This window comes from Zootoca vivipara, chromosome 12 (genome assembly GCF_965207765.1).
Source record: "Zootoca vivipara chromosome 12, rZooViv2.hap1.1, whole genome shotgun sequence".
In the NCBI taxonomy this organism is placed as follows: domain Eukaryota; kingdom Metazoa; phylum Chordata; class Lepidosauria; order Squamata; family Lacertidae; genus Zootoca; species Zootoca vivipara.
In genome coordinates, this window is record NC_142595.1 from 11,660,234 (window position 1) to 11,678,413 (window position 18,180).

At 45.8% G+C, this 18,180-nt stretch overlaps 1 protein-coding gene across 2 annotated transcripts; it reads right to left on the reverse strand.

Annotated features, from left to right (window-relative positions):
* Nucleotides 1-268: 268 nt before the first annotated feature.
* Nucleotides 269-17,707, reverse strand: LOC118095827 (amphiregulin). 2 transcript variants are annotated; one of them, XM_088654983.1, is made up of 6 exons: nt 17,427-17,707; nt 14,716-14,895; nt 8,788-8,974; nt 6,710-6,865; nt 4,157-4,246; nt 269-2,682 (listed from the first exon to the last, which is right to left on the reverse strand). In XM_088654983.1, exons 1-5 carry the CDS (start codon nt 17,470-17,472, stop codon nt 4,159-4,161), a joined length of 657 nt encoding a protein of 218 aa, XP_088511109.1. In that variant the 5' UTR covers nt 17,473-17,707; the 3' UTR covers nt 269-2,682; nt 4,157-4,158. The 2 variants fall into 2 exon arrangements, with proteins under 2 accessions (XP_088511109.1, XP_034992991.1); XM_035137100.3 differs by having other exon boundaries at nt 4,147-4,246.
* Nucleotides 17,708-18,180: the final 473 nt, after the last annotated feature.

The window sequence follows — 18,180 nt, forward strand, 5'->3', positions numbered from 1 at the left end:
CGCCGGCTCCCTCGGCCAGTAAAGCGAGATGAGCGTCGCAACCCCAGAGTCATCCGCGACTGGACCTTTAGGCATCTAACACTCTCACCAAATCAGAGTCTCTAAAATTCTCTGGGGAAAACCATGAAGAAATGAACCGATATGAAACCAATGAAGATTTGTAGAGCATATTACCTGATTGTTATTGTGCCAGCCAGTAATTTAGGCAATTGTAATCATTCAGAATCTAGTGCCAAGTAGTATGCAAATTTGTTATGACTCAACTTGCTTATTTTCTATTTATGTAAAAAAGTTTAATAAAATAAATAGGTCATGTCAAGTTGTGCAAACATATTAAATACAGGAACACATTATTTACAATATTAAAAAAAACCAAAACTTCTGCACGAATACATATTTACACTAATGTAAAATCAAACTGTGTCGCTCAAGTTCTCCTTTTCAGTCAAAACAATCTTATATACAAGCCAGAGTAACTTAAGGGTACAGTCCCTTGTAGAAGCAAATCCCACAGTGTTCAGTGGGGCTCACAGGAAATAGTATATAGGACTGTAGCTTGAGTTAATTAAGACGCAGCTTTGCAGGAAGTCCTACATAACTTTACAGGAAGCATAAAGTAATAGCATGTGGTTGCAAGTTTACACACAATTAGACTGCTTAAGATATGCCATGCCACTGTTCAATGCAGGAAGATTTACATTTCTACAAACAAAACAAAGAACTCCACTGAAGGTGGTGAGTGTTGATAAGTTTGTGTGCCAAAGCAATCCATTCCCCCCATAATTGTTGTATCAAAATATTATAAGTTGCCTTATATGATTGCTCATCATTCACTTTTGCCATAAATGGGCATATCCTAGCATGCCTTTGCCCCCGTATTCCAAAGGGTACTGAGAAGGGGACGCTGTTACTGCACTGGCACAAGTATTTATTCTTTTCTTGAGGTGGGAGAAGGATCTAGGGCAGCGGTGGGGAACCTGTTTTCCTCCGGATGTTGATGGAAAATAACTTGCATCATTCCTGACCTTGGGCCAAGTTGGCTAGAGCTGATGAGCTCCAGAAACCTCGGTAGAGCCACAGGACCCCCAGGCCTCATCCAGGCTGCAAGGGAGAAGCAGCAAGACAACAGGACTGGCAAAACAGTCTCATTTTACGACCTCTCTTGCGGCAAGCTCTCCAAGGATTACGGGAACTATCAGACTGCTGATTTAGAATTCACTTCCCAGCCTACTTAAATCCAGAACAATCTGTGCTTTGTGGAGAACTTCAGTAGGTGGCCTTTAGTGTTATTTCCACATCTCAGCCGTCTCGGTTGTTACACAGCACAGGTTGCGAAAACAGCAGCCCTGGGCTTCTGAATGCTAAAGGGACAGTTCAGCGATACTCTCGTTTTGGCACACTGCAGCTGACTGGGATTCAGTGGCATAGCATGCATTGCTAGAGCCCAGGGCAAATCAAGTATCCTCAGCACCACCCGCCAATAGGCTGGAATGAAGGGGCAGTAGCTCAGTGACCTACCCAAGTGGCAGCAGTGGTGCCCTGCGAGTGTCAAGCATGGCAGGGGTGGGACAGGGGATTGGTTAGGAATGGGTATCTTTCTAAAGCCCGTGCAGAGGGCACCCTAGCAATTGGCCATTGCCCAAATCCACTCCTCAGTCTGCCCACACAAACCTTAGGAGATCTTCTGTGCGATGGGGAGGGCACACTATTTTATATTTATGATTACTACTTCCATTTTGTTTCCCTTTTGAAATTTTGTGCCCCTGTTGCCTCGCCCATGCTATGCCACTGCTGGGATTAGACAAACCCCAAGACAGCAGCAACAAGCAACTCTTACATGAGAGTTTTGCCATGAGATGTTGGTCTTTAAAAACGTACATTTATCAAGAAAGAAAGAAAGAAAGAAAGAAAGAAAGAAAGAAAGAAAGAAAGAAAGAAAGAAAGAAAGAAAGAAAGAAAGAAAGAAAGAAAGAACTATAGCAGCAGCAAACTTGGAAACAGCTCGTGCACCTCCACGGTAAGACATCTAGAACAGAAAGCAGACAGCAGTGACATTTCTGGTCTGCCACCTTTTCAGGTGGCAAGCAGGAGCCCTCAAGGTGACAACAGGTGGAGGTGTAGGAGAAGGGAGGCACACCCTGTGCCGTTTATCCCAGGCTGGGAGTCACAGAGCTCTTTAAGCAACGTGAGACTTATTTCAAAGCCTGCTCTGTTTCCCTCGCCCCCTTTCACCTTGAGGGGTGTGTGTGTGTGTGGAAGTCAGTCACAACACAAAGAAGAAGAAGAAGAAGAAAACCCTTTGCACGAACATCTCCTAAATTCTCTCCCTTGCACACAGAAGTCTCTGTAAACTACCTGCCGATAGTTCTCCAGTGCAGATTGATGCACACACGGTAACCATCTTTGGGTCGTCTTCCAGTACTGAACAGGGCGGGGCAGCTCTCCAGCAGCTGTGGAAACTACAGGTGTTAATTCCTGCAAGTGTGGCGGCATGCTTGACATCCTCTGGCAGCTGCGGAGAGGCAAAGGGAGTGCAAAGCCCCTCCTTGGGGCATCTTCCATGTTGGGCAGACATGGTCTCAGGCTCTCAACGTGCTCCTCTGAGGTTCTCAGTTTGACCTTTTCCGACGTGCCTCCACGGAAGGGCGTGTGCTTCAGCAATAGCCTTTTCAGAGGCATCTCCTAGAAGAGGCAAGAACTGGGTCACAGCTTCGACAGGGAACATCATCGTGCCAAGCTGGGAGCTACCGAAAGTGTTTCCAAAGAGTTAAAAAGCAGGATTCAGTGGGCCATCTGGACACAAGAAGGGCCTGTGGAATCAGGCTAATGGGCCCATTTAGTCCAGTACCCTGTTCTCAAAGTGTCGGACTAGATGCCCGAAGGAAGCCTGCAAGCTGGACATGAGCACAACAGCACCTTGCCCCACTGTGGTTCCCAGAAACATTTAGAGGGGTGCTGCGGCTCAGTGATGGAGCCCATGCTTTGGGTGCCAAAAGGTCCCAGGATCAATCTCCGGCCAAGAGAAGACTGTGTCCAATGCCAGCCAGTGTAAGACAGCTCCTGAATAGATTGCGTAATTAGACAGAGCCTTCATATTGACCTGACAATAACAGCTCTGTATCTGATGGCTCCCTAGAGAATGCCTGCAACCGGAGAGCCCCATTCCCATCTCTTGCAGGGTCCATACTTTCAAGGAAACGCTACCCTGGAACGATGGACAGTGGAACTGGAAAATAGTCTGCCTCTACTCACTTCCCCAAACCAAACAGGGCAACCTCATACATTTCGCTTTGGAAGCGAGTCCCACTGTGTTTACTGCGGGCTACTCCCCGGTAGATGTGAACAGGATTGCAGCCAAAGAGGGAGAACAGGACGGCTCGAAATGGAAGCATCATCGGTTCACACCTACAGAGCCAATTAATGCACCACGCACAATTTAGCACTTGCCCGAAGTTTGAAAACAGACAAAATGTGATAATTTCGGGGAATGTAGAATTTCAGAATTTTCTTGGCATACTATAAGGTAAAGGTAAAGGGACCCCTGACCATTAGGTCCAGTCGTGACCGACTCTGGGGTTGCGCGCTCATCTCGCATTATTGGCCGAGGGAGCCGGCGTATAGCTTCCAGGTCATGTGGCCAGCATGACAAAGCCGCTTCTGGCAAACCAGAGCAGCACATGGAAACGCCGTTTACTCTGCTGTAATTCTTATAACAGCCGCCCTGTGAAGTTGGTGGCTGGTATTAATAGGGTATGGGTGGAAATGGGCTAAGATACAGTGTTTTCCTTTAACCCACCTAGTGAACATACAGCTGTGGCAAGAGGTTGCTCAGTCACTTACACCATAGAAGTTCTGATACAGAAGATAGGGATATATAGAAAGCCATTGGCTCATCTGGTTCAGGGGACATACTGGGCAGCTGCTCTACCACCAAGCTAAGGCAACTTTCGCAAATATGACGAAGAGCCAGATTTGTACTATATTTGGGGTGTGGTTCCTCTTCTCCTAAAGGCACTATTATCCCAAAGCGATGCTATCCCCAGTCAGTTCTACAAAGAGGGATTTTTGTTTGTTTGTTTGTTTTTTTTAGGAATTTCTAGAATTAGAACCTTTGGAGAAGAAAGCATATTGAGAGGCAATAGTTACCTTCAGTTACCTTTAAACGTCATTGCTGGAACTTCCGTTTTCTTGCCGGAGCCTTTTCCGTTCTTCCTTTTCATCACACACAGAACACCTTTTCCTTACCCTGTAAAGTAACAACATTGGAATCTGTCACAAAAACCGAGATAGCGCCCTACAAAAGTATGCAAAACGCCCCTTTCACAAACTCCGCTGATCTGAAATCCAAGCGTAGTGTTGCCTATTATATCTGGAGACAAAGCAACTTGCCTCGTGCATGGTATAATTCTGAGGAGGCCATTAGGAAACAGAATGTGTACTTTCAGTTTACTGTTCATTAAGGATACAGTGGTACTTTTTTTTGGATTACAACCCTTTTTTTTGGGGGGGGGATTACAAACAATTTTTCTGGCAGCCCCATTGGTGAAAGCATGCCTTGGGTTACAACCTGTTTTGGTTTACGAACGGACCTCTGGAATGGATTATGGTTGTAAAGTAAGGTACCACTTTATACAAACCCTTTCAAGGAATTCAGGGTAGGGGTGGAGAAGGGACTAACAGAGGCCAAACATTAATTCCTGCGAAATGTCCTACTGCTTTAAGATTTGAGATATCTTTATTGTCATTGTCCCCTTGCGGGAACAACGAAATTACTACATCCACTCAGATAAAGCATTCCGCATAACCCAAAATTACAAAACCTAATTAAAAACAGCAAATATAATACAAATAACAAGTAAAATAAGATGACTTCAAAGTCCAGGCTTTCCATTTAAGGCCAAAATCGCTCTAGAGAAGAAACTGTTCCTGAGACGGCTCGTTCTTGCCTGCATAGTTCTATATCTCCGTCCCGATGCTTGGGCCAAATCTGCTGCAAGGGTTGGGAAAATAATGAGAGGGCCCTTCAGAGGAGGTGTACTGAGGTTTGTGCAACCCTCCCCGTTGGGATAGGGTAAGGAAGGAGTCTTCTAGAAGCAGAAGGCCAAATCCATGGCCTCCGTCTAGATAACATCACGTTCTATATGCGCCCCAAGGATCCTCGATCATGGAATCAGCAGAAGGTGGACTGGGCCCCTGAGGTTTCACTTCGTGTCAATGATGAGTCCCTGATCCATTTATCTCAGCTAACCACCATCCAGGCTGACGCTTCAAAGCACCTCCAAAAACAGGTGCGGCTTCCGGCGGGCTGGCCAGCTGCTCCCAGCTTACCCTCAGGAGGCTGTTGTGAAGGTAAAATGGGGAGGCAGAGAATCATGTCGGCCATCTTGAGTCCCTTGGAGGAATATGATGTACAGCAGATATCCCCAGACGTCGGCCCTCCAGATGTTTTGGACTACAATTCCCATCATCCCTGACCACTGGTCCTCTTAGCTAGGAATCATGGGAGTTGTAGGCCAAAACATCTGGAGGGCCGCAGTTGGGGGATGCCTGATGTACAGTATATAGAAGCGAGACTTCGGGAGGGAGTGAATTGGCTTTGCACGTCTGTTCTTAGTTGAAGAACATTCGGCTAGTTTGCAACATCGTTGCCAGCAACAGATACCATGGACAGATCCATGTGCATGCTTTGCTTGCCTAGTAAAAAAGCATTAACGAGTATCTGCAAATGGTATCATTTGCTGCCCTCTATGGAAACTGGCTACAAGCTGTCGATTTGTCCTAAATTATTAGTGCTGAGCTGTGCATTTTCATGGTTTTGAACGAGCCGGAATGCCCTGCCTTACTATTTGTAGATTAAACTGGGTGAAGCAGCACCTAAGGTGAATTCTTACTATGAACGATACAAAGTGCAGCAGTGTGATTGCCACTAAACCCCGTTTTCCCCATGAGTGGGACGCTGCTCCATGCATGCAGCAAACCTACGTGAATGCCACACTTAGCCAGGCATTGGCTGGCATGGTGTGATTGAATGATATTGCCTGAATCCCATCCGTCCTCCTCAGATTCTGCGGAACAGGAGTGTGGGCCGCCCCTCATGACATCACCGAAACACAAGGGCCCATGGTTTACAAATGCAATGCTAGCTCATGACACCGCCCCACATTGAACCCATTACCTGCCTCCAACTATTTGGTGACCATCATGTACACCCACCCACTATTAAATTAAGCTTGTTCCAGAGCTTTACATCTTAAAGGTTAGGAGGACGTATTCTTTGAGCACTTCCTGGAGACCTGAAGGACACCGTCTGCAGACTGCATTTCAGTCCAAAAGTTTCTGAAATGTTGAACTTACACGAGTGTTCACCAGGTTGTTTGCTTCCTCAACCTTGGCCCTCCAGATGTTTTTGGCCTACAACTCCCATGATCCCTGGCTAGCAGGACCAGTAGTCAGGGATGAAGGGAAATGTAGTCTCAAAACATCTGGAGGGCCGAGTTTAAGGAAGCCTGGCTTAGACCATTGACTTGGATTGCATTCATATGGGATACTTTAGGACAAACTTGTAGTGCAAACCAACACCCCATTCCTATAACACACTCAAAAAAGGACTACAGGAGAATGTGTGCGTAGGTGAAATATTGTGTGTGCTTCTGCCACCAATTTACTATGTCTTTTCAACAAACCGGAGGACCGAAATTATACTACTTACAACAGTGTTACAATGATCCCAATGGCAGCAAAGGTGAGCAAACCAGCCGTCGACGCAAGTATTGTGGATGTGGAACTTTCTACATCGTTGCCATCGGCACTGTGCGTCTTCAAGAACTGCTCGACGCAACGTTCGCCAAAGTAATCCGAGTGGCACCTGAAAATTAACCACACAAAAAATTGAGCCACACGGTTTTCCGAGCGCTCGCTTCAAAGTTTACACAAAGGCAAGCCATTCGGATAAGACCGCTCCAGCTCCTCAGCACTGCATTGTAAGATGCTGGTGCCCGAGAACCAGGATCTCACCATGTAATGTTGTCAGATCCAACAGCGCTAGTGAGGAGTTTGCCAGCTGTAGTCTAAGCAGCAATTAGTTTGGCTGGGACATTCCAGGAAAAGCGTACTTCATTCTTTCTTTTAACACATGAGCAAATTACAAGTTCAGCGGCCCATTATCCAGCTTACGAATGCCACAATCCTTTAAAACTGACATGGCAAAGAGGAGTTGCGGGTGACACAGTGAATTAATCAGAAGTGCTAACATTTGGGGAACAAGACAGTGAGCAAAGCCCACCAATGTTTGGGTACCTTTGCCCCTGGGAACCCTCTCCTGCCATTGGGCAACTACACCACTCATTATTGTTCTAGATGTCTCTATCCAGCCCTTGGAATTTCCCCAAGGACACACCCCTCACCAGCCTGACTTTGCACCCCAGATGCATTCGCTTCGGCTCTCGAATTCCAGCAATACCTTTCGCCTGCCTGAATGGAAGATACGAGAGGCAGCTGTTGCCGTAAGCAGAAACCAGACTTCTGTACAATTTTTGCCCCACCCATTTTTGCCATTAGTCCTGCTTCCCCTCCACAACCTTTGGCCCTCAAAAGATTTCTCAGAAAGGAACCCATCCGTTTCTATTCTTCCTTTAAAATACATGTATAAAAACCACAGTTATTCTAACAATGGCATTGGGCTCATTCCAATAAATGCAGAGACCAGGAAGCAGCACCCATATCCAGGTTTCTGCGACACCTTTGTCCAGGAAGGTAAGGTTGAATCAAGACCTTTAGAAGCCCCAAGCACTTAAAAAGATTTCGGTTCCCCCACATGAGGGTTGCCGGACTCAATAGAGGACAGGACTTCTGTGCCTTTAATTGCCCTGCTCTCTTTTGAGTCTGGAAACCTTAAAGAGAAACCAGCAGACGCTTTGTTTAATTTCCAAGCAAAGGGTCTGCTGGTTTCTCTTTAAGGTTTCCAGACTCAAAAGAGAGCAGGGCAATTAAAGGCACAGAAGTCCTGTCCTCTATTGAGTCTGGCAAACCCAGGCCACATATATATCCAATTTAAAATATAAAACAATGATAAACCGTGAAATACCATTTTATTTTTCCGAAATGAAACAAAACCTATGGTAAGATGGGAAATAATGTTTATTTTTGTATACTGCCACTTTATTTTCTCCTGCTTTTTTCCCTAATTGCAAAGCCTTTGATCGGATCCTCGAAACTAATCTTAACACAACACATCTGCTTCTACGCTTAACCCAGTCTGTCTTGTGGCATGGTTTTTTGTTGTGATTTTTAATATACTTCAGCTGAGAAAACAAATGCTCAGCTGAGCAATTTGTGATCATTAATGTTAAAAAAACCAGCAATGGGAAATTTCTGTATTTGCACCCCCCCTTCCCTTGATGCCCTAAACACGTGCTTATTTTGTTTCATGCCTGGCAGGTTGATTGTGGGTTGATAAGAGCTTTGTTCTCAAACTTTCTCAATATTCTCCCACCCACTTTTTTTTTTAAAAAAAATACGGTCAACTATTTATCAACAGATCTGTGTTTTCTATTAGTTGTTTTGCTGCCCAACTAATAGCTCTGTGCTCAGGGGTGTGCCTATAAATGCCTTCTGTTTTTGTTTTTATCCTGTATTTTATTCTGCGAACCGCCCTGAGATCTTATGATGGTGGGCAGTATATAAATCTAATAAATAATAAAAATAACAAATAAATAAATAAATAAATAAATTCTGTGCAAAAGTCCAGGATTCAGAAGGACAGCCCTCAAAGGCAGTAGGTTAACTTACTTGCATGTGGCTTTTCGAAGATGTTCATAATATTTGCAATCACCGTGTACACAGAAGTTTTTAAACTCTGCTTCACATGGAGTTTTCTTCTTGTTTTTCCTCCCCTTGTTGTTTCCCTTTCTTTTGGGTTTGTTTGAGTTCTTTTTCCCGCTCTCTGATTTTGCTGGCTTTTTAAGTTCAAATGCAACTGGAAAGGGGAAAAAAAGAGGTGTTTATTTGCATCGTTGAGTTATCTGCCCTTGCTTCAATAAGCTCAGGGTGGTATTTTAACTGCAGAGTAGATCATAGTGAGAGGGAAGGGGGAGAGAGGGAGGGATTTCAGCCTCAGTTTCCCATTCAAACTAGTACACCACTTTGTCTGCAAGTCCAGAGATCAACAAAGGGCCTTCATGCTAGAGACCTTGCCTATAATGCACAATATTCTAACAAGATAGCAATGCATCCTGCTTTAAATTGAAGACGGCCCTACAAATATTCTCATGTGGAAGAGGTTTTAGGTTCATTTTTTTTTAAAAGCAGCAGCAGCAACAGCAACAAAAGAAGATTAACAACTTTGTGCCAGCAGAAACCCAAGGAACAGAGTCTATGAAACCATGATTGTTATGATTTTATACACTAAGGCCAAGGGGCTTGATCCAGATATTTAACCCTTGGTGTCCGGGAAGTGCTTCCTTTTCGATTTTTAGACCTAATACATACCCCACACTCCAGAAGTAACATATGACCAGGAAAGAAGCTGACACAGATCTGAAGCGATTTCTGCCTCTGCTTTTTATGTTGATGTGACACACATTTTAGAAAGTCAATGTGCAAAAGCCCTTTTAATATAGCTTCGAGTTTGATTCCATAATGCAATAAAGTCCGAGCTGGTAATAACTGTTGTTGACTAATTTTTTTATCATAAACATTACTGCTCAGCATCAAGGGCAAATTAAGTAGTGTTGACTAATTATGCTTAGCAAGTCTAATGAAGTGTGTGTTAATATGGTTAACCCCAAAGGTATTTGCATTTCAGAGGGGTTCAAAGGACTCAGCAAACAGCCAAGGAGGAATTTTTAAAGAGGATTTCGCAGCCAGCTCCCAGTTTAAAAATGCGTGCTTGTGGAATTGTGCTGCGGTGCGCTAATGAACATGTGCCATTAATGGAAAGAAAGACATTCTTAAATCATTCCCATCCAACCCTCCGATACATGCATGTGCAAAAACATCAGTTAACACACAAATGAGTTTCAGAAACACCTCCTGAATTTTCCATTCCGCTGGTACTAAGAACGCAAAACATAACAAGATGGCCTTTTCTGTTTTTTTAGGTCACGATCGGCAAGACTTGCTAGACTTCATGTTGTAGGTGTGTTTATTGCATTTTAATCATGCTCTTCCTCCAAGAAACTTAAGCAATGTACATAGTTCTCCCCTCCCTCCCCCCCTTAACAGCAACTCTGAAGTACGTTGGGTCAGTCATTTTCTCTCAGCCTAAGGTGGGGGGAAAAAACACCTAGGTTGTACCTCTAAAAACGTACCATATGAATGACAAACTTGTTTAGAAGACATCATACAGAAACACTCATCAGAGAAACAGGACTGAGTGCAACTCCCTGTCAGGCACACAAACTGACACCGTAGCATCCTTTCTGCACACATTGCTCAGCACATGACGGCTATGTTGCAATTAGGGTTGCCAGACTCAATAGAGGACAGGACTTCTGTGCCTTTAATTGCCCTGCTCTCTTTTTGAGTCTGGAAACCTTAAAGAGAAACCAGCAGACCCTTTGTTTAACTTCCAAGCAAAGGGTCTGCTGGTTTCTCTTTAAGGTTTCCAGACTCAAAAGAGAGCAGGGCAATTAAAGGCACAGAAGTCCTGTCCTCTATTGAGTCTGGCAACCATAGTTGCCATTAGCATCATGAATGACAATTTGAGCCGTATTGCGGGTGGCTGTCAAAAGTCTTCTGCCAACTAGGCTCCATGATCACCAACCTCGTATGTTCTATCTTGGTGGTTCCTTACCCCCAACCTGGACTACTTGAAAATTGCTGAGAGTCTTGTTGGCCCACTTTATGGTTCCCTTTGGAGAGTGTGGAAATTTGTAGTCCATACCCTCCTCAAGCTGCTATTCATGGACACATACCAGAGTAAGAACTTAATTTGTTGACTGTACCTTTCAGGGGTGCCAACTTGAATAAGATAGTGTGGGGGGGAGGAGGTAAGCCCCACCCCACATAATTGACCATGTGATGCTGTGCATGTACACAATTTGGGCTTGGCCAGCTTTTACCATATTGTTTTTCCTAATTTTATATTATCTGTAATTATTATATTTTTAGCCCTATATTTATTTTTACTGATTGTAAAGCAAGTATGTCTCGTTGTGTCTATTTTTATGTGTATATGAGCTTAAAGCTGAAATAAATCTATCTATCTGGGCTTGGCCTCCTCAAATATTTTTGGGGACGGCCGAAGAGACTTCGGCCTTGAGGTTTGGCTCCTATAGTACCTTTATTCTGCCATGAAGGGGCCAAAGGATTTCAAGGAATTCAACAAACTAAGCTAGGTGGACCAACGGCCTGATTTAGTACAAGGCAGCTTCAGATGTTCCTATGATGGCTTGCAAAATTCTCAACAGCCCTCCAAGTGTCTCTTGCTTAAATAGTGTTATCCTGTCCCTTGACTCCACAATGGAGCCAGCAATTCCCAGGATTCTTTGGAGACAGCCAAGACTTGTGCAACCACTATAAGTTTGCAGCGTAGCTATGCTCCTTTATTTTCTGGAACCAACAACAGTCCAGTTCAAAAAAGTGCCAACAGAGTATTGCTCCTTACCTCAAGAGTCTTAGAAATGGCCTGAGTGTTAGGAAGGCAAAATACTGTTCCTAAACCAACGTTTCCTTGAAACTCAAACGAAGCAACGCAGCCAGCTCTCGGGGTTAAAGGGTCAATTGTGAGCCAAAAAATGAAGCTGCTTCTGAACCAAAGGCTGAAGGGTTTAAATCAGGCATCTCCAAACTTGGCCCTCCAGATGTTTTGGGACTACAAGTCCCATCACCCCTAGCTAACAGGACCAGTGGTCAGGGATGGTGGGAATTGTAGTCCCAAAACATCTGGAGGGCTGAGTTTGGGGGTGCCTGGTTTAAATGCATTGGCTCAGCAGCAGAATGCGAACATATTGGGGGCAGTGCACTGCAAAAAAATTCACTCTTGGTGAATTCCAGTTCAAACAGATCTGCACTTCCCAGAATAATAATGTACAGATGGGAATTTTGTTAGCTACTATCTGCTGAAGTTCATGAGTGTTGCAGCCCAGTTCTTGGCTCAAAAAAGAATAAAAATACATTTGAAGAGTATGCATTTGGCTAGGAAATGTGTTTTGAAATAGATTATTATTTTTATTGGACTTGTGGCCAAGCAGATGCAAAAGTAGTATGAACCAGAAGCTGCCCAGATCACCTACCATATAGTAGAATAAATACCTTATGCTTTGGGTTTGCCAGAAATTTAAAGCTCTATTTAAAAGCAACACATTCTGCTGCCATCCTTTTGGAAGTGAACCCAGTTCCAAAACTTCATTGCAACTATGCACTGGGAAAGCTTATCAGATCGACACCCAGGTTTCACTAATTAAATAATATTCCAAATAACTCTTGCTTGCAGCTGTGGCAGAAGAACTGCAACCCAAGATATGCTCACATAGTTCAGAGTTTGAAAAACCCATATTTAAAATATTTAGTAATATTAAAGGAAGCAAATCCTACTGGACTGTGGTAGTGCAGGGCAAGTTTCTACTTAGCCTCATACTCCCTTTGTGTGACTTATGGGAAAATATGTCTAAGGCCCATTGTTGCTACGTTATAGGGTAATTAACTTACAACAAGGTAAATCAATGCCAACTGGCGAGTGAAAAGGAGAATTATTGAGTTTAACAGTGCTTTTTTCTGTGGGGACCCAGGTGGCGCTGTGGTTAAACCACTGAGCCTAGGGCTTGCTGATCAGAAGGTCGGGGGTTCGAATCCCCGCGACGGGGTGAGCTCCCGTTGCTCGGTCCCAGCTCCTGCCAACCTAGCAGTTCGAAAGCACGTCAAAATGCAAGTAGATAAATAGGAACCGCTACAGCGGGAAGGTAAACAGTGTTTCCATGTGCTGCTCTGGTTTGCCAGAAGCGGCTTTGTCATGCTGGCCACATGACCTGGAAGCTATACGCCGGCTCCCTCAGCCAATAATGCAAGATGAGTGCGCAACCCCAGAGTCGGTCACGACTGGACCTAATGGTCAGGGGTCCCTTTACCTTTACCTTTTCTGTGGGGATGTAGGGGTACACATACCCCTAAACGTTTTGTGAATCTTTGTACTTTTGTCCATTTACTGTCTTTATTTTCCCTGATTTGAACTATAAAATGGCGATCTTTTGAGTCAAAATGAGAGTACCCCTAAACATATTTTTTTTAAAAAGAAAAAAAAAGCACTGGAATTTGAGTGTTATTATTCAGACAATGAAAAACTTGATTTCAAAGGAGGGAGAAATTGAAATCCATTCATTTCTCCCTGTCCTGAAAATTTTGGTTAATAATGCGTTCCAGACAGGAAAGACAAATAATCTTAAAGCAGAAGTATGCTAAAAAAAAAACCCATTGGCTTTATACCAGTTTAAGCTAGAAGAGTTTTTCTCCAAGAGTGTCCTATAAACTGTAGTTCTGTGACCCATGGGAAAGGGAAAGGCTATTGCACTGGCTTGTGGTAAGGCTGTTCTGTAGATACCAAGCAATAATTTTGGTGGTTGGCGTTCTTTAATAGGAAACCTATTTTTGCATATAATTATGTATTTCCTCCTTACCAGAGTTGCACTTTTCCCATTGACACAGAAGCAGGTCAAGTCCAGAATTTTCAGGCAACCATCACGTTTGCATGGAACACTAGTCTAGCGTTAAATGTGAACCGGGTCATTGTATGAAAATGTATTGACCAGGGTTTCCCAAACCTGGCTCTCCAGCTGTTTTTAAGACTATAATTCCCATCATCCACCACCGCTGGTCCTGCCAGCTAGGGATGATGGGAGTTGTAGTCCAAAAATAGCTGGAGACTTGGTACGGTTCAGCTCTGTGTGCCCAAGAACCCACATTTCCCACCCCTGTGCTAAGCCAGTATGTGTGATCAAGGCTAATACTTGCTTCTGTTAACTCTGAACAGCACACTACTACATCAGCAACTATCCAGACCACTCTTATTTTGATCATTGTTTTGAATGGGGTAGGGGGTGGGAAGGTGCAGATTCCAGACACAGGACCTCTCCTAGGTAAAGGGACCCCTGACCATTAAGTCCAGTCGCAGATGACTCTGGGGTTGTGGCGCTCATCTTGCTTTACTGGCCGAGGGAGCCGGTGTTGGTCCGCAGACAGTTTTCCCAGGTCATGTGGCCAGCATGACTAAGCCGCTTCTGGCGGAACCAGAGCAGTGCATGGAAACATGATTTACCTTCCCGCCGCGGGGGTACCTATTTATCTACTTGCAGTTTGATGTGATTTTGAACTGCTAGGTGGGCAGGAGCTGGGACCGAGCAACGGGGATTTGAACCGCCGACCTTCCGACCAGCAAGCCTAAGAGGCTCAGTGGTTTAGACCACAGCACCACCCATGTCCCTAGGACCTCTCCCAACATCTCGCTGATATATACCGGTAGTTGAGCCCAGCTGCAAGTGCTTGGATCATAGGAAGAAGAACAAGGAAAGATGCAGAGCATTTGTGGGACCCCAAAGCTTGCATGCTGTTGTGATCAAAGTTGGCCAACTGAAAACTCTCTCCTGTATTTCCTTGTAGAAGAACACGGCGGCAACCTTTTTTGCACAAAACCCACCACATCCGGACAGCAGGCTCGTTTCCACGTGGCCCACAGCCAAGGACGATAGAGCTCTCTCCCCAGGCAAAAGCTCAACTTTGACATACCTGTAGCTGAATCACCTGCAAGGAATTGAGGTGCCATTGCCACTTCTTCCTCTTCAGTCTCTTCATAGTCAACTCCCGAGGAAAACACCCCAGCTGCAGGTGTATTAAGAGTCCTCAGGATGGGCATGTTTTGCTCTTGTTCTGTCACATTTAGCCCTGATCCAGCGGCATGCTGGCACACTGCAACAGAGAAATGAGACAAATCAGGATGCCATTCTTACTAGTCAGCCAAAACCAGCAGAGAGGTGTTTACCTGAAAGTTACATTAGGCAGCTATTACTTATGTAGTCTTATGCAGCGGTGAGTCACCCGAGAAACAGCTCTTGCCTTTTCTAATGAGCGAATGCATTTATGCTTCCCCGGTATTTTAAAAATGCCTCCCAAGTTCTGGGATGCTATGCTCTGTTCGACAAAATCACAGCGAGTACGCCGCTTAAGAAAAACAGATTCTCCGCTATAGGCACAAGTCCATGGCTACAACTCTCAGCACTCTTAACTTGGAGGGATACCCACTTCCTATTAAAAGGACTTACTCGATTCAAAACGACTTACTTCTGAGAATATCTGGTTTGGGGGATGGAGCACAAACATGATTGCCTTTGCATCTAACCCGTAGATTTCTCTGATCATTCTAAGGATAGCACATTGGGTGTTAATGTCCAAGAATCATAGAATTGTAGAGTTGGGAGGGACCCTTAGGATCCTGTAGTCCCACCCCCTGCAATGCAGGATTTTGCAGCTGTCCCATATGGGGAATCAAACCTGTAACCTCGGCTCTATCAACACCATGCTCTAAGCAACTGAGCTATCCAGTGCATCCTGAGATGAAGATTCTCAAGGACCAAGACAAACAAGCCGCCACTGCGCAGAGCAGTGACAGTTGCTGGCATTAGCCACATCTTAGACTAACACAGTGGGTTTGGACCAAAACGCCTGTGCAGGCAACTGCTGTAGGAGGAACTCCCATTCGGTCTCATCCTATATTACCTACTCATTATCCCTTCCAGTGATAACCAACATGGGACCCTCCAGATTTTGCTGGACTGCAACCCCATCGTTCCTGACCCCGTCATTGGGGCTGATGGAAGCTGTAGTCCACAACATCTGGAGTATATACAAAGTTGCCTGCCCCCTGCTTCCAGGTCAGACAGAAATTACAGTTGAGAGTGAATGTACCTTTCTAGAAGGGAGGGGGTTAGTAAGTGTACATTGTGGCTGCAAGCTTATAAGCACTTTCCTCAAAGGAAGCCCAGCCGAACATAGTGGGACTTACTCAGTTGTAAGTATGTTATAAAGACCATAAGCCACATCATTCTCTAACCCCTTTGTTATTCGAACCACCCCCATCTACAATACAAGAAACAGGAATACTGGTCTATCTTGCAGAGTTGTTGAACAAGACAGGGATATAAGAGGTGCTATATGAATTCTAAGCTCAAGGTGCAATGGTTAGCCCCTGACTCAGACTGGAAAGAGCTGGGTTCAAATCCCCCCCCCCCCGAGCTTCTTCAGACAACTGGTTCAATTCAGCATTCATCCTGATCTGCTTGCACAAAGTTCGCACAGGGGTTACGACTATGGCCAGTCTTTTTTTGAACATTCATTCCAAATTGTTTATGGGGTGCTTATATGACAATAAGCGTTCACCCAGATTCACTTGCGGGGATATGCACGTCTTTCCATTAATTGTCCGTTCATTCCACACTTTCTAGTGTACCTCCCCATCACTTTCCTAAAAGTCCTTTCAAAAAGGGAATTGTAGCACTAGGGCAACAGAGCACCTTAATCCACCTGAATTACAGAAACCTAAATTTCTGGCATGTTTTCCAGTTTCTGTCTACAAAACAGCGGCAGTCTGAAGGCACCTTCTGCCAAGAAGGTCAGTAGACCGGGTGACTTTGGACCAACTGTCCCACCTGTGGGTGAGGTGGGCAACCTGCAGTCTTCCAGACATTGTCAGGCCCCAATCCCTGCCATCCCTGAGCACCAAACCACCCTGGCTGGGCCTGATGGGAGCTGGAGTCCAACAACATTTGGAGACCAACAGGTTAGCCCATCCTTGTCATCCTCCAAATGGTGCAGCAATAAAACTGCCATCACTTTTGCAAAGCTAAGCAGGGTCTGGTCTGGTTTCAAATTGGATGGAGGATCGTTGTGTGTTGAGAGGTTGGACTTAGATGACCCTCGTTGGTACCTTCTTCCAGCTTTACAATTCTATGAACTATGAAGCACAGAAGGAAGGACACAGGAATGCATGAGAGATGCATGGGGCGAGCTCCTTGGAGAGAACAGCAGTTTAAAAATAAAGTTAAAAATAAAGGAAGCTTTAATTAAGATGCCACAGAAACAGGGAAGAACAAGTATCTAGTAGGGTTAGCGAGGCCAGATCAAAAGTGTAGGGCGTGGGAAAAGGAGAGAACCGCCCCCCTTGCAGCCTTTCAGGTGCCTCCTGTTTCAAAACAATGGTGCTGTTCCAGTCCAACCTCCTGGAATCAGGAAGCCGTCGGGTATTGGACCCAAGCCGTGAGAAGAGAGAGAAAATGTAGCAAGTTCCCATCGCTGTACCAGAAACGCCTCTCTCTGTGTGCCTCTCTCCAAAGCGCACCGTCTTGTTGGGTCTGTCACCCGAAGTTAACCCCGACCCCCAACCCCAACCCCAGGGTCTCATTGTCCGCCCACCCAGCCACCCCTCTTCCCGCCCTGCCGCTCACCTAAGCTCCAGAGCAGCAGCCGGAGGAGGGCGAGCGTGGCGCGCATGGAGGGCACGGGCGCGTCGTCGGGGGGCGGACGTCTAGGCAGGCGCGCAAAGGCGGCTCCGGCTCAGAGGGACTCGACGGGCGCCTGGCGAGCTGCGAGCGCCGTACGGCAACCCTGCTCCATCCCTGCCGAGAGATATATATGCGGTGGAGGCAGGCAGGCAGGCCGGTCGGACGCAGCTCGACGTCAGCCGGGTGGGGAAAAAGGTACAGGAGCGCCTCCGGAGACGCCACCCAGGTGCGCGCGGCGCAAAGAGCGAGCAGGGCGCGGAGGCGGAGCGGGCGCGGAGAGGCGGCGAGGCGGGCCAAGAGGTGATTCAGCCGGGGCTCACGAGCTGCTCCCGGCTGCCCCACGAGCCCGGAGAGAGGGAGCTCCGACCGGTCACCGGGGGGGCAGAAAGAAGGGCGCGGGGTCCCCCGGGGACACTCTCCTGCGCACCTGCTCTGGCATTCGGAAACTCCGTGTTGCTCTCAGGCCGAAGTGCCACCGAAAGTGCTATACACCTGCTCGGCTTCTCCTCAATCCTTCCGAAGACTTTGGGGTCATGTCGAGGGAGCTTCTGAGGGTCTGTAAGCCACACTTAAATACTGTAATGCGCCTTGTGGGCCGCTTACACATTGCCAAAGGAAAAAAGTGAGAATATCCCAGTGCTTCCCCAAAATGACATCCATTCCCAAACTGTTCAATATTTCAAAGTCTCAAAGTGGC

Bases quoted from the DNA above. Each gene is read 5' to 3' on its own strand.
- LOC118095827 (XM_088654983.1), bottom strand. From the start codon at position 17,472: ATGCGCGCCACGCTCGCCCTCCTCCGGCTGCTGCTCTGGAGCTTAG. The intron at 8,975-14,715 runs GTATGTCAAAGT...TCCCCTTTCCAG, and splicing joins TGCAGGTGATTCAGCTACAG to TTGCATTTGAACTTAAAAAG. The intron at 4,247-6,709 runs GTAAGTAGTATA...GTTACTTTACAG, and splicing joins GGGATCATTGTAACACTGTT to GGTAAGGAAAAGGTGTTCTG.